The sequence below is a fragment of the Hibiscus syriacus genome, unplaced genomic scaffold (genome assembly GCF_006381635.1).
Source record: "Hibiscus syriacus cultivar Baekdansim isolate YM2019G1 unplaced genomic scaffold, ASM638163v2 tig00110833_pilon, whole genome shotgun sequence".
NCBI lineage: Eukaryota > Viridiplantae > Streptophyta > Magnoliopsida > Malvales > Malvaceae > Hibiscus > Hibiscus syriacus.
Window position 1 is genome coordinate 745,300 of NW_024062884.1, and position 16,025 is coordinate 761,324.

General features: G+C 38.4%; 1 protein-coding gene and 3 pseudogenes across 1 annotated transcript; all 4 read right to left on the reverse strand.

The window, feature by feature from the left end:
• On the reverse strand, window positions 1–2,412 carry LOC120143129 (interactor of constitutive active ROPs 3-like). The gene is made up of 3 exons (XM_039157531.1): window positions 2,131–2,412; window positions 512–765; window positions 1–379 (listed from the first exon to the last, which is right to left on the reverse strand). The coding sequence occupies exons 1-3, from the start codon at window positions 2,410–2,412 to the stop codon at window positions 1–3; spliced, it is 915 nt and encodes a 304-aa protein (XP_039013462.1).
• LOC120143130 lies at window positions 2,330–4,485 on the reverse strand (annotated as a pseudogene).
• Window positions 4,486–8,023: 3,538 nt separating this feature from the next.
• On the reverse strand, window positions 8,024–10,359 carry LOC120143131 (annotated as a pseudogene).
• Window positions 10,360–14,691: 4,332 nt separating this feature from the next.
• Window positions 14,692–16,025, reverse strand: LOC120143185 (annotated as a pseudogene).

Consider the following 16,025-nt stretch of genomic DNA (forward strand, 5'->3'; position numbering starts at 1 on the left):
CTACTTTTGGCCTTTCTTCCATAAAACACCAATCTTTTTCAACATGTTGCCATTTTTCTTTTTTGGTGAATCATCATCAATGTCTTCTGAGTTCAGAGAACCCGGCATCGGATTACGGTTGGTGTCGAAAGATATGATCTGGTCCATTTGTTTCCTACTATTCCCTGTAGAAAGAATGGCAGTGGCTGCTTCTGCTACTTTTCTCCATTGTTCTGACTGAACCTTTATTCTCCTTAACTCTGCCTCCATTTCCTTGATTGCTGCTCGAGACGATTCGAGCTGTTCGGTCAAGAGTGCTGCTCTTTCGCTCCTCTTTTCGGCTGCTTTGGTTAAATTGTCGAGTTTCTTCAGGTCTCTTGCTCTGCAGACCTTGCTGCTTCTAGTAGCACAACAGATTCATCACTAGTTTATTGCTATCCAGTTTGAGCTTTTCGTTTGCTCGGTTACACTCTGAAGCTTGATTTCTTTGGCTGTTAAATTCGCTTTCGATTCGGCTAAATCGGCCTCTAACTTCTTAAACTCCATTGCAAGTTCCAATTGTTGCCCGATCTTCGAATTCAGCTCCTCGTTTTTAGTGGAAATACTCAGCAATTCAGTCTCCTTATCCATTGATTTGGCTCTCGATTCTTCGACTTCGGCTTTTGTTTTCTTTAATTCCGCTTCGAGTTCCGACTCCCTCTGGCATGATTGTGTTCGTATGCGTTCCACTTGCTCGCTAAGTTTATTGCTATCCAGTTTGAGCTCTTCGTTTTCCTCGGTTACACTCTGCAGCTTGATTTCTTTGGCTGTTAAATTCGCTTTGATTCGACTAAATCGGCCTCTAACTTCTTAAACTCCATTGCAAGTTCCAGTTGTTCCTCGATCTTCGAATTCAGCTCCTCATTTTAGCCGAAATACTCAGCATTCATCTCCTTATCTGTTAATGGCTCGATTCTTCGACTTCGGCTTTTGTTTTCTTTAATTCGCTTCGAGTTCGACTCCCTCTGCCATGATTGTGTTCGTATGCATTCCACTTGCTCACTAAGTTTATTGCTATCCAGTTTGAGCTCTTCGTTTTCTCGGTTACACTCTGCAGCTTGATTTCTTTGGCTGTTAAATTCGCTTTCGATTCGACTAAGTCGGCCTCTAACTTCTTCAACTCCATTGCAAGTTCCAGTTGTCCTCGATATTCGAATTCAGCTCCTCATTTTAGTCGAAAGACTCAGCAGTTCAGTCTCCCTATCCAATAACTTGGCTCTCGAATCTTCGACTTCGGCTTTCTTTTTCTTAATTCGGCTCGAGTTCCGACTCCCTCTGGCATGATTGTGTTCGTATGCATTCCACTTGCTCACTAAGTTATTGCTATCAATTCAGCTCCTCATTTTTAGCCGAAGACTCAGCAGTTCAGTCTCCTTATCTGTTAAACTGGCTCTCGATTCTTCGACTTCGGCTTCGTTTTCTTTAATTCGGCTTCGAGTTCCGACTCCCTCTGCCATGATTGTGTTCGTATGCATTCCACTTGCTCACTAAGTTTATTGCTATCCAGTTTGAGCTCTTCGTTTTTCCGTTACACTCTGCAGCTTGATTTCTTTGGCTGTTAAATTCGCTTTCGATTCGGCTAAGTCGGCCTCTAACTTCTTCAACTCCATTGCAAGTTCCAGTTGTCCCTCGATCTTCGAATACAGCTCCTCGATTTCAGTCGAAAGACTCAGCAGTTTCAGTCTCCCTATCCAATAACTTGGCTCTCGAATCTTCGACTTCGGCTTTCGTTTTCTTTAATTCGGCTTCGAGTTCCGACTCCCTCTGGCATGATTGTGTTTCGTATGCATTCCACTTGCTCACTAAGTTTATTGCTATCCAGTTTGAGCTTTACGTTTTGCTCGGTTACACTCTGCTTGATTTCTTTGGCTTTAATTCGCTTTCAATTCGGCTAAATCGGCCTCTAACTTCTTCAACTCCATTGCAAGTTCCAGTTGTTCCTCGATCTTCGAATTCAGCTCCTCATTTTAGCCAGAACACTCAGCAGTTCAATCTCCTTATCCGTTGATTTGGATCTCGATTCTTCGATTTTTGCTTTCGTTTTCTTTAATTCGGCTTCGAGTTCCGACTCCCTCTGCCATGATTGTGTTCGTATGCATTCCACTTGCTCACAAGTTTATTGCTATCCAGTTTGAGCTTTTCGTTTTGCTCGGTTACACTCTGCAACTTGATTTCTTTGGCTGTTAAATTCGCTTTTAATTCGGCTAAATCGGCCTCTAACTTCTTCAACTCCATTGCAAGTTCCAGTTGTTCCTCGATCTTCGAATTCAGCTCCTTGTTTTTGGTCGAAAGACTCAGCAGTTCAGTCTCCTTATCCATTAATTGGCTCTCGATTCTTCGACTTTTGCTTTCGTTTTCTTCAATTCGGCTTCGAGTTCCGACGCCCTCTGCCATGATTGTGTTCGTATGCATTCCACTTGCTCGCTAAGTTTATTGCTATCCAGTTTGAGCTCTTCGTTTTGCACGGTTACACTCTGCAGCTTGATTTCTTTGGCTGTTAAATTCGATTTTGATTCGTCTAGATCGGCCTCTAACTTCTTCAACTCCATTGCAAGTTCCAGTTGTTGCTCGATCTTCGAATTCAGCTCCTTGTTTTAGTCGAAATACTCAGCAGTTCAGTCTCCTTATCCATTAATTTGGCTCTCGATTCTTCGACTTTGCTTTCGTTTTCTTTAATCCGGCTTCGAGTTCCGACTCCCTCTGCCATGATTGTATTCGTATGCATTCCACTTGCTCTCTAAGTTTATTGCTATCCAGTTTGAGCTCTTCGTTTTGCTCGGTTACACTCTGCAGCTTGATTTCTTTGGCTGTTAAATTCGCTTTTGATTCGGCTAGGTCGGCCTCTAACTTCTTCAACTCCATTGCAAGTTCCAGTTGTTGCTCGATCTTCGAATTCAGCTCCTCATTTTTAGCCGAAAGACTCAGCAGTTCAGTCTCCTTATCTGTTAAGCTGGCTCTCGATTCTTCGACTTCGGCTTTCGTTTTCTTTAATTCGGCTTCGTGTTCCGACTCCCTCTGCCATGATTGTGTTCGTATGCATTCCACTTGCTCGCTAAGTTTATTGCTATCCAGTTTGAGCTCTTCCTTCTGCTCGGTTACACTCTGCAGCTTGATTTCTTTGGCTGTTAAATTTGCTTTTGATTCGGCTAAATCGGCCTCCAACTTCTTCAACTCCATTGCAAGTTCCAGTTGTTGCTCGATCTTCGAATTCAGCTGCTCGTTTTTAGTTGAAATACTCAGCAGTTCAGTCTCCTTATCCGTTAATTGGCTCTCGATTCTTCGACTTCGGCTTTCGTTTTCTTTAATTCGGCTTCGAGTTCTGACTCCCTCTGGCATGATTGTGATCGTACGCATTTCACTTGCTCATAAGCGCTTCTGATTTGCAATGTGCTCCGAATATATTCTTCTTGATACCTTATCTCAGCATCCAATGCCGATCTCAATTTATCTGCTTCGAGTTTTGCGGATTTGAGCTCCGATTCGAGTTTCTCTATCTCCTCTTTTTCTCCGTTTTTGCTGCTACTGTTGACGAGTTCTTCCTGGAGCTTGCTCACGAGTCCCTCCAGCAACTTCACTCTATCTTTCGACTCGTCTAACTGGAGTGAGAATTTGTTGTAAGCTTTGGTCCCTTTGGCGGCATCGGACCGGAGCACGTCTACGGTTTTAGTTGCTGCTTCTAGTTGCATTTTGGTTTGTTAACAACTTCAATGGCCAGGTTTTCGGATTCTCTGCAATTAGTGATATCGAACTTGAGTTTTCGACCAAGGCGAGAGTTCTGGTGTGCTCAATCCTCAAGTTCTGAATCTCGGAATGTGCAGATTCAGCATGTTTAATTTGAATGGCTTCTGATTCATATGCCTTTTCTAGCTGTACTTTAAGCTTTTGAGTTTCATTCAAGGCAGAAGCCAAGACAGCAGAGTCCATCTTTTGCTGCTTCTGGACGGCCTCGAGTTCGGACTGCCACGCCCTGTCTCGGTCCTGTGAGATTTCCGGAGTTCTTGAACACGATCATCCTCGGAGGCCGAAATTTCCAGCAACTGCTGCTCGGATTCTTCGAGCTTGGCTGACATTTCCGATAGCTGTTTTTTGGCTTCCTCGGCCTCTTGCAGGCTCGCCTCTTCCACGACTCGGATGCAGTCGTTGGTCCTTCGTCTTTTTTCAGATCATCTTGAAGCTGATCAAGTCGTGCTTCGAGTTCGCTCGCTCGGATCGGACCCTTCTTCTAAGCTCAACGACGACATACAACATTCCGTCAATCATTGTATCCAATCCAGTAATAATGGAAAAACACATGCACAACTCATGGCAATAAGCCACTAGACTCATACCATTAAAAAATGACCAAGCAAATACCTCAGATACCGGACTACTCAATCCTTTACGCTCATCAACCTTCGGACTCCTCACTTTCTGTGTCTTACTAGCATGACTCGGCGATGAAACCGCTTCGGCATCGGATCCCGACATCTTCATTCGACGACAGTTCGAGCGCCGCCGAAGATTTTGTCCGAGTCACTTCTAAGGAGCTTGTTTTACTGTAAAAAAAACAATGGAATTCTATCACACAAGAGGCTCTTTCAAAAGATTGTAACAACTAGAACTGCGGGTCGAACGTCCATAGCTTAGTAACAACTTCATGATCAAGCAATCACCCACCTCAAAGAAACTGATGTTGCACCATTCTTCAAACACGTGTATATATATATATATATATATATATATGTATGTATGTATGTATGTATGTATGTATGTATGTATGTATGTATGTATGTATGTAAACTAATGAGAATCTTACCTTGTGTTAGGGGTCTGCATGATTTATGTATGTACCCACAGAAACTGCAAAACATAATCTGATGATATCAATAAAGAGGAAGAGCAAAGCCAAATGGCGTTGTGTATTCAAGGCCGCAGCCAACATTCAATCAGTACAGTTCCTTCAAAGAAGCTCCACACATACTACTTCCACTACCACCAACCAGAAACCAAACGCCATGATTAAGATTGAAGATAAAACAGAGCAAAAAATAACAAAGGTTGCCATCAAACAAGTTCACAAAATGTAATCATTTAAAATGAAATGAAATTTTTTTCATTCTGAAAGGAAAACAGAAAAAAAAACAGGGTATTGTTCGTCATCAGTGACCTCAAACATTAATGTCTAACGGAAAGCAAGGATTTAAATAGCGGTCCTCTATCGTAATAGCGCCATCATAGTTAAAGGTGCCATACGAAATCGTTATTGCATTATTGTGATTCCCGTAATTACTGTAACACAGCTGTTATTGCCGCGATAAACGTAACCCAACTGAAAATATGATCGTGACCGTAATTTGATCACCGACCGAAAGGATGCCAGAGATTAAAACAGAGATGGTTTTACCTGAAGGATGCCAGATTAAAAGGCTTGGAAATAATGAACACTGAAAGAAGAAACAAGGATGGTTAGTTAAAGGCGCTTGGCTCATAGGGACGTTTACCTGTACTGGAGATGGTGATTCATTAGGATGGTTAGTTAAAGGCGCTTGGCTCATAGGACGTTTACCTGTACTGGAGATGGTGATTCATTAAAGCACCACGCTCCTTTCTCACACGCTGGCGGACGCTCCCCACTCAATTATTTTTTGGTCCCTTAGATTTTTTAAAATTTAAGACTTAATCATTTTTTTTCAATTCAATATAATTTAGATTTTAATACTTTTGGGTAAATATTCATGTAGGATCGAGTCACGAATGAGTTTTTCATAAAAATTAGATAAATTCAGAACATGTGAAACCTTCTTAAATTCAAATCAAATCGAAACTCTAAAAAAAAACTACACTACTTGGGTTGGAGTAGGATTAATCGAAAATACGACACGTGATCGTCCTTAGTTATAATAGTTGGTTATTTATTAAATATTATAGAAATAGATGATTAATTATGTTAAATTAAAATATAAGGATTAAATGCTAAATTAAGCATAGTATAGGGATTAGATCAATAATTTGACCATTAACCATGATTCCTTGGCTGTTGAGGCTCATTGTCCCTGTCCCAAAATAGATTTATGTCTACTCAATTTCTTTCGTTTTCTTTGAAAACTCCAATTACTTAATCTCTCCCGTAAATTGCAATCAAAGCATATAAACTACTTGATTCCTCCGTCAATGGCATCATTCTAAGAGCTTAGCGGTAGTCCAGGACGGGTCGAGAGGTTAACGAAAGCGATCGTTTTCTTAAAAAAATTAAATTTTTTTTTATATATTTTAGATATATTTTTTTAAAATTTTTATTAATAATTTATTTTTGTTCCTTAAAATTTTAGAATTTATAAGTTCGTTTCTTGATATAAATTTTGTATCACATCCATGACGATAATATCATATTTCCTTTGAACCTTCCTCTATGGACAGTTGTGAGATATAGATGCAGTAAACATGGAATTCTCATGTGCATACCCTTCTTATTTAGGGCATCTTGTTTGATATGGTCCCCATAAAATGCACCATTTGTGGGGGTTGGGGACCATATTGCTTATTTCACTTAAACATTTCCCTATCAAAGGTGAAATAAAACTGCCCACCAACATTTTGTTAGCTCTCATGTGAGCAAAATAAATCAAGTTTTTGTATTTAAAGAATTTTAAAGCAACAGCCCATATCTTGTATACTCAATCAATGACATGGATTCTTAGTGGGATTCCAATTATTAGATGGCACGAAGATTATATATGTCTTGCATTGTAATTAAACCTTCCTCTAAAATTTAGGGTAAATTACACGTTTAGTAATTAAGCTATCAGTTTTGTTCATTTTTAGTACCTAAACTTTTAATTTTTTTAAAAAATCATGCCTAAAGTTTAGTTTTTGTTTCATTTTAGTACCCCCGTTCAAAATTTAACTTTAAATTTTGAAGAAAAAAATGAAAGTTTCGGCACTAAAATGGATCAGGAACTAAACGCGTTTAAATTTTTAACAATGGGTACTAAAATGAAACAAAAGCTAAACTTTAAGTATGATTTTGAAAAAATTAAAAAATTAGATACTAAAATGGACCAAAACTAATAATTTAGATATTGAATGTGTAGTTTACATACTAAGATTAGTGGGATTCCAATTATTAGATGGCACTAAGATTATATATGTCTTGCATTGTAATTAAACCTTCCTTTTCTTTCTCATCTATTTAAGGATACAAGCTAAAATTTAGGGTAAATTACACGTTTAGAATTAAGCTATCAGTTTTGCTCATTTTAGTACCTAACTTTTAATTTTTTTAAAACCATATATAAAAGCTTAGTTTTTTTGTTTCAATTTAGTACTCATGTTCAAAATTTAACTTTAATTTTTTTAAAAAAAAATTGAAAGCTTCGGTACTAAAATGGACCAGGAACTAAACGCGTTTAAGTTTTTAACGGCGGGGTACTAAAATGAAATAAAAGTTAACTTTAGGTATGGTTTTGAAAAAATTAAAAATTTAGGTATTAAAACGGACAAAAACTAATAATTTAGGTACTGAATGCGTAGTTGACGTACTAAGATTAGTGGGATTCCAATTATTAGATGGCACTAAGATTATGTATGTCTTGCATTGTAATTAAACCTTCCTTCCTTTCTCATCTATTAAGGATAGATACTAAGATTTATAAGATTGGGGGGGGGGAGATGTCTTTCATATGGTTTTAGACCTTTGCTTTGATTGCAATGAAAGCAACAATGTAATAATCTTTGCTTGTGATCTTGATCACTTCCCACTGGACATGAATGGAGTAAAAGCTTTTTCAGTTAGTTGAGTTGACGAGTCTTATTGTATCGTTTATTGGTTTATTTGAAGAGAGATAGAAGAAATAATTTGTAGAAAGTTGAAATTAAAAGATCGAATTGAATAAAATGCAAATTTAAGGGATTAAATTGTAAAAATATAATTTTAAAATATGGATGGAAGTTATATAAAATTATAGTGTATATAATTATTATAAACAACAAGAAATTTCCATAAAGTGAACTTGCACATAATTTACTGTCAATAACAAATATGGACTACAAATAAATAAATAATTCCTCTCTGCTTCATAATTTGCATCCTATGGACTTCATCTGTTTTTATTAGAAATAAGGAACTACTGCACTCACTATTCACCACTGCAACTTCTGTATTGGGACGCGCGTTTCGACTTGTGGTGGACCTGAGTGCCGCCTTGGTCTGACCTGTGAAGGCGGATAAGAAAGCCGTTTCTTAACAGATGCAACCGGCTCCTTCTCGGGTGTTCCACTTGGTTCTAGTCCCAAGGACTTTCTGATCTGGTGGTCTTAGCTCTTGCAGACTTTGTTGGTACCATGTAGCTTGGAAGTGTTGGAGAGTTCAAAAGGCTATCGTCGTCATGCACCGAGTAGCCTGCGATGCTGTTGTGTCTCCGATTTCTCATGGACTGCTACTGACTATGCTTCTTGTGTCATCATCCGGACCGACCACGCCGCTCCTAGGGCTTGCTGACTTCAGCTTTCGGGCAGGTGTGGATGTTGACTTAGGAGTAGAAGGGGACATGAGACTCGAAGTTCGGCTAGGCTTTTGGCTGGCCTTCATGGTTTGCTTATCCGAATTGAGTTGGTAACGAGCATAAGCTTTGCTGATTTCCCCTCCGATGTTGTTTCGTGCACTCTTTGTGGATGACTGGTCATTGATCTGTTCTTTTTCTCTCGTGCCACCCAGCCCCTCCCATGGCCGGGCTGCCATCCACCGTTCTATCCAGCTCCATCCCCATGAGGGATTGTTTGGATCCATGAATACGGATTCATAGATCGAGAAGAATTCTTCCAGGCTTGCTGAAAAGTTATTTGTAGGTCATTAAGGTACTACTAGAGTACAAGTTTCCTGGAGAAACTCCCCCCCCCCCTTAAAAAGGACTCATATTTAAGCATCAGGCAGCACATACACATTAGAAGGAAAGAAAAACTGTTTCGAACTCGAAAACGGATGTTTTAACTTTTTTATGAAGTAATTCCTGCAGCACATATTACCTGATGAGTAATGAATATGCCATGGCCCTTTCTCTTTTCACGGCAGCCTCATGTTTGCTCAACAAGCTTGCCTCAATTTGTTCCTTTGACTGCACACTATCATCCCAGTCTTCACCCATCTGTTCAAAACTCGGAACCTATGATCGGAAAGCGAGATCCAACTAATAGAAATCGACATGATACAATATGCACGGTATACACCTCCGTCTGGTGCATATAATAGCTTAATCTATCATCTTATCTGTTTGTACATTAAAGAGAAAAGGGGATTTTACCCGCGAGTTCACGAGCTCTTTCGTGTGTCTCTGCAGGAGTTGCCTCTGACGAGCCGTATTTTCTTCGGTCATCCGGATTCTCCTAGCGTGAATCTGACACTGCAGACGGGAGAGCGTTTGCATGCACCGAAGGGCACTGGCTGCTTGCCTTTTGACCGCGGCAGTTCAATCAGGGATTTCAGCCTGACCAGTCCTCTTAAGGCACACAATGCCCTTTTGCCTGAAAATTGATTCTAAACTCAATCCATCATCATTCATCAAGAAACAGTTTCATAAATCCTGCACGATGAGCAAGATTAACGGAAAAACGACCGGATCTGATCGATCATTGTAATGAATAAGAAGCAATCAAGCAAACAACTTCATGAGGAAAAAGAAAAAGTCGCAACACATACAAGGTGACCTCGGAAAGCTGTTTGAATTCTGATTGCTGACACTTCCTCCTTCGATTTCCCGGCAAACCTAGCATCCGTATTTAGTCGACGTCGTCGAACGACCTCGACAGCAACCTGAGCCGGAGCGATGGGAACAATGGCATCATTTTCAGCAGTGGCAGGGTAAGTCTGCTTGCTTAACTTCACCTCTCCAGGCTGAGGATGAGGGATAATTTGACAGTTTCTGGAGTGGCTGCATTAGAATCAGCGTGGTCCAAAGGCATCTTCTTCTCCAAAACTCTTCTTTTGATTTCTGAAAAACATATGATCTTTAGCTAACTATGAAATTACACGTGATCTTTAGCTGAATGGGAAATCTCCATTCTCCAAACCTGGTTTTTCTTTTCCTTGGACTCTGAGGTGAAGGCCTTCTTCAGAGAAGACAACCATTTTCCTTTCTTCCCCATCTCGCCTTTCCTCAATATGATCCTTGAGAATGCAATGCCCCGATCTCAAAGAACTTGAAAGGTACTCTTTCCTTTCTTTTCAATCAATAAAAAATCAAAGGGTTCACAGCTGTGTTAGATGCCGGCCAAATGCCTGTATTGACAAGAAAAGTTTAGAGAATTCGAAGGAGAAACAGCTGCTTTTTTTTTCCTGGCTTCCTTCTCTTGTTTGGGTGAAAAGAAAATAAACTTTTAAGTTTTTCTTCCCAAAACTATTTTCTCATTTTATTACTTTTAAAATAAGAATGTTTACAAAAAAAATCAATCGGGACTAATTAAGTGATCTCATTAATTAAGATTTATATCTTTAAAATTTTAAGTTCAAGCACCGCATATATAAGAATATGAATGATCGTTATCAATGAGTTGAGTGTTTAATGTCAAATGTTAAGAGTTTATGTTTAAACCTATAGAGATTATATTGTACTTATATCAAATTAATAAAAAATATTATAATATTATGTTAGTTTACTCTTACTTTTTTAAAAATGTATATTTTACTATTAAAAGTACATTTTAGGCGCAATATATGAATTAAAAATATATATTAAATACTATTTATTTTTCAGATAAATATTTAAATAATTATTAAATTATATTAAAATAATTTTTTATTATTCATTTTTTTAAATTACTTTGTTCCGTTATAAAATGATCATCACGTCGTTAATTGTTAAACGATAACATGAGATATTAAATTAATAAATAATATCTAATTTATTTCTTTGGTTATAACTAAATTTATTTTTAGTGTTTTTAATATTTTAAAGTGATTTCAAAAGTTTTTTTAAAAAATATAAAATTCATAATTGATTTGGAGTTATAAAATATTTTTATAAACTATAATTTTATTATGTTTTTCTTGATAAAACCCTTCATGTTTTTATTACTTACAGTCTCATCCATAATTAATATTTCTTTACCCTATAAAATTTTGATCATTGGATCATTATCTCATTAAATCATAGCCGTTGAATTCAAAAAAGAATTTTGGGACCTCCACTAGCATAGCATAAAAGAATTTTCAAGATATTAATGTGAGTTGGAGAGTGCCTGTGCACTACTTAATTTATAAAAGAAGTAAAAGCTTTAGCCTTTAGGTTGGTATGATCTCACAACGAGCATAAATCTTTCATGAAGTTATTATTTCTCAATAAATATGTCGGACCAATAGTACAGGCGCGAAATTTTATATTAGAAGTCGAACTCGAACATATAAAATCTTAGACAAACTTAAATTTATAAGTCGAACTCGAACTTATAAAATCTTAGAAAAAAATTTAAATTTATAAATTTTAAGAGACAAAAATAAATTTAAATATATAATTTTTTTAATATATAATAATTTTAAATTTTCAAATGAACGACTCCCCGACCCACCCCTCCTACGTACATCCCTACTAACAAGGTTTCTTAGAAATCAAGTATTTGTGGTACAATGTAACACCTTGTGTCTCGTGGAGTTTATGAGTAACATATTTAGTTATTGGAGTGACTCCAAAAACTTTTAAATAAATAAAGAGTAAATTACGTATTTAATATCTAAACATTCGATTTTGGTCTGGTTTAGTATTTAAACTTTAATTTTTTTAAAATTATACCTAACGTTTAGTTTTTATCCCGTTTTTGTACCTCGCTAATAAAAATTTAACAGGTAATTTGCGCGTGACACTTTTTTTATGAGTAAATTGCATCATTTATCGCTCAACTATCTTCTTACTCGTATTCTGGTCACTAATGGTTATTTTTTAATATAATTATTTTACTTTCAAATTACTCATAATTTAATCACTCTACCTTTTAAATTATTTTTTATTTTTGATTATATACTAATAAAATAATAAAATTATCATGTCACAAAAATTATTAATAAAATAAATTATTTTACGCATTTATTTGCTGCAGCAGCAGATTCTTTTCACTTCTAGTAGGCCATCCTGTACTTTCATGGCTAACAGCATCAAGGAGGACTCTTGAAGCTTGGAGGTCCCAATGATGAATGGCCGGACACGGCTGTGAAGGTCTTCTACTGCCCTTGCTACTCCAATGGCCATTATTGCTTGCTTGAGATGCCAAAATAGAGTATTTGTTTCATCAAACAACATCAAATTGCATAAAAGAATCATTAAAGAACATTACATTGTACTAGGAAAGTTTGGCTAGACAAAAAAATTAGCCCCCAACAGTATTTGGTGCTGAGCAGTGTCAACTATCTCCCAGAGTTCCCCAAACACTTCAGTGGGACAAAATTTCCTCAGTTCAGGGTTTTAAACACAGCCCCCAATGAAGTGGTCAAGGGAACTCCAGCGAACGCCGACATTCCCTTTCTGATGCCACTGTTGCCTGGTATATTTATACACAGAGGGTTTGCTGTATAAATAGGCAAGGTTCACTAGGCATCGACATGATTAGATAGGGTGAAATTCAGAGCTTTCATGTTTGTTGGAAATGAACCTGGCCTATATTTGAGGTGAAATAAAGGGTCAATCCTTTCTAGCCTTTTCTTTTGACCTTTCAGAAGTATAAAGGGAACGTTTTCTCAAGTACACACCCATGCCCATCTCTTTTAGCATCTGCAATGCTTCAGATTCTCGTTCTGATTCGAGCTAGAAAACGACATTTGGTGGAAAAAGAAGATTGTAGTGACACACTACTGGGATTCTTTACCTCTCAATTTTCCCATAGTTGCGTCCATGTTCACTTCCCAGAATGAACCAGATGCAGCACAACCATTGAATAAAAAGTTCTCACGCCATGTTTCCACAGGTAAAGGCGTGAAGCACTCTGCTAATGAATCTTGTCGTAGATAATCATCAATGTCTGCTAATGTCATTTCTCAGGTCCATTTGGCTCAAGAATATTCTCCATCTCATTATCATCCAATCCCCCAAACTCCATAATTCCGACTACATTCAGCTTCAGTAACTTGCACATACAGAGCCTACACTTATAAGTAGGTAGTTGGCCCTTGATTCCATTGCCTAAGCTTCCTAAGCACAAAGAAATAGCGAGTCGGATGTCCTCTGGAGTTCCCTTGACCACTTCACTGGGTAATGCGGTCTCGGGCGCCATGACCTACTGAAGTGTTTGGGGGAACTCCGGCTGACACCCGACACTGTTTAGATGGGTGAACATCGTTAGGAGGGAGATTGGTTCGAACGATGCCCGAAAACGAGTGCTTTACTTTGAAGCTCGGACTAATCCGATGTTTATTACTTAGAAATTCAGACGTTTTAGGTTTAATATCAAATATAAATTGAAGTTATACACTCAAAAGCTTAACTTTCTTCTTGATCTCACACAACCCCATCTTGTTCATAGCTTATTCAACATAATGGAAAGGGAACATTTTTGAAGGCAACTACTTGGTTTGATTATTAAGGCTTCATTACTTGAAAAGTCGTTTCAACTAAGGAGGCTTAGTTTCAATTAGTTGTCAAACATATATGAGGTCTTGAGTTGCAATTTGGCACAAGATGATTGTTTTGACCTCAAAAACAAAATTTCAAAAGGCTTAGTGCCCAAGCAAGTACCTAAACTATACCTTGACACAAATAACTAGCTACTTTTTTTTTTTCATCCGGGTGACTAATGTTACAAGCGTTTAGCATTTTAGATTACCAGACCGTCAACCGCATTAGTGTTTTTAGTTAAGTAACAAGTGTCACAATATAGTAATTTTAAAAAATTTATATAAAATTAAAAAAATGAAATTATATATTTAAAATAACACGTAAATTTTAAAATAACTCCTAAATTTTTAAAAAAATTTAAAAACTAAGATGATAACAAGGAGTACGTCGGCGGCGGTGGTTGTGACCGAAAAAAGACGACGACATATTAAGGTTAGGATTTGAGATTTTGGAGTTGTTTAGAATATAAGGAAAGTAGGTTTTTTACAAATATATAATATTTTAGTATTTACAAAAATATTTCAAAATTACCAAGTCATTACGCGGGTCACTTAAAGAGAAAAACTAATGTTGATAGCTCAAACATCTAAAGTACTAATGTTATGACGACTCGAGCACCTAATGCTAACATTTGTAACATAAACACCTGGATAGGCAACAAAAATAGACACTTATTAGCACAAAATGTATGGTTTGGACACTTATTTGGGCATTAAGCCATTTCAAAACTATAAATCTAAGGAGGCGATTGACCAAGAAACTAGAGGCTCTTCAACAACATTGATCAAAGTCTCAAAACAGAGCATACAGCAGAAAAGCATATCAAAATTCGTCCGACAAAAATCCACATATAAAACTAACAAAGAAAGGTAAAATTTAGAAGAAAAAACTATCCTTGCGATGACAACAATTGCGGTGACAATCTCGCTTCTTCTTGGCGGCAGACTTGGTGACCTTGGCACCGGTTGGGTCCTTCTTCTCCACGCTCTTGATGACACCAACGGCACAGTCTGACGCATGTCCCTGAAGGCAAAACGCCCAAGAGGTGGGTACTCGGAGAAAGATTCCACAACCATTGGCTTGGTGGGAACCATCTTCACCATCCCGACATCACCGTTCTTCAAGAACTGGGCTCCTTCTCCAGCTCCTTGCCAGATCGTCTGTCGATCTTGGTTCAGTTCAGCAAATTTCACGGCAATATGGGAGGTGTGACAGTCAAGGACTGGGGCATATCCGTTTCCAATCTGGCCAGGGTGGTTCATGATGACTAGTGAGGTGAAGTTGGCAGCCTCCTTGGCGGGATCGTCCTTGGAGTTTGAAGCAACATAACCACGCTTGAGATCCTTAACAGAAACGTTCTTAACATTGAACCCGACGTTGTCACCAGGGAGCCTCCGGTACGGATTCATGGTGCATCTCACAGACTTGACTTCAGTGGTCAGACCAGAGGGACAAATGTCACGACCATACCAGGTTTAAGGACTCCAGTCTCCACACGACCAACGGGAACAGTTCCAATGCCACCAATCTTGTAGACGTCCTGAAGTGGGAGTCGGAGGGGCTTGTCTGAAGGCCTCTTGGGCTCATTGATCTGGTCAAGAGCCTCGAGGAGTGGGACCCTTGTACCAGTCAAGGTTGGTAGACCTCTCAATCATGTTATCACCCTCAAAACCAGAGATTGGGACAATGGGATCTTCTCGGGGTTGTAACCCCTTTCTTAGATATGAAGAGACTTCCTTCACATTTCATCGTACCTTTCCTTGGAATACTTGGGAGTTGTGGCATCCATCTATAAAAAATGATAATTGATAATCAGATCAGTCATAATCAAGAATCATCAAAACATAATCGTAAAGGGCCATTAATTCAATACAATGATAGCCATGACAGATTATAAACCTCACCTTGTTGCAGCAGCAAATCATCTGCTTGACACCAGGGTAAATGCAAGCAAAGCATGCTCCCGGGTCTGACCATCCTTAGAGATACCAGCTTCAAACCACCAGTGGTCGAGTCGATAATGAGGACAGCACAGTCAGCCTGGGAGGTACCAGTAATCATGTTCTTGATAAAGTCCCGATGTCCGGGGGCATCAATGACGGTGCAGTAGTACTTGGTGGTCTCAAACTTCCACAAGGCAATATCAATGGTAATACCACGTTCACGCTCGGCCTTAAGCTTGTCAGCACCCAGGCATACTTGAATGACCTTTTGTTCATCTCGGCAGCCTCCTTCTCCAACCTCTCAATCACACGCTTGTCAATACCACCGAGCTTGTAGATCAAATGACCGGTGGTCGTTGACTTCCCAGAGTCGACATGGCCAATGACCACAATGTTGATGTGAATCTTCTCCTTACCCATTATAGAACTCGGGAGAGAAACTTAAAATCAAGAAGAAACACATTCATTAAAAAAATCACATAATCATGCAAAACTC

Excerpts from the sequence above, each read along its gene's own strand:
- LOC120143129 (XM_039157531.1), bottom strand. The coding sequence starts at position 2,412 with ATGGCAGAGGGCGTCGGAACTCGAAGCCGAATTGAAGAAAACGAAAGC. Across the intron at positions 766-2,130 it reads AACTGGATAGCAATAAACTT|AGTGTAACCGAGGAAAACGA; the intron begins GTGAGCAAGTGG and ends ATCAAGCTGCAG. Across the intron at positions 380-511 it reads CTTGCAATGGAGTTTAAGAA|AAGCAGCAAGGTCTGCAGAG; the intron begins GTTAGAGGCCGA and ends TTGTGCTACTAG.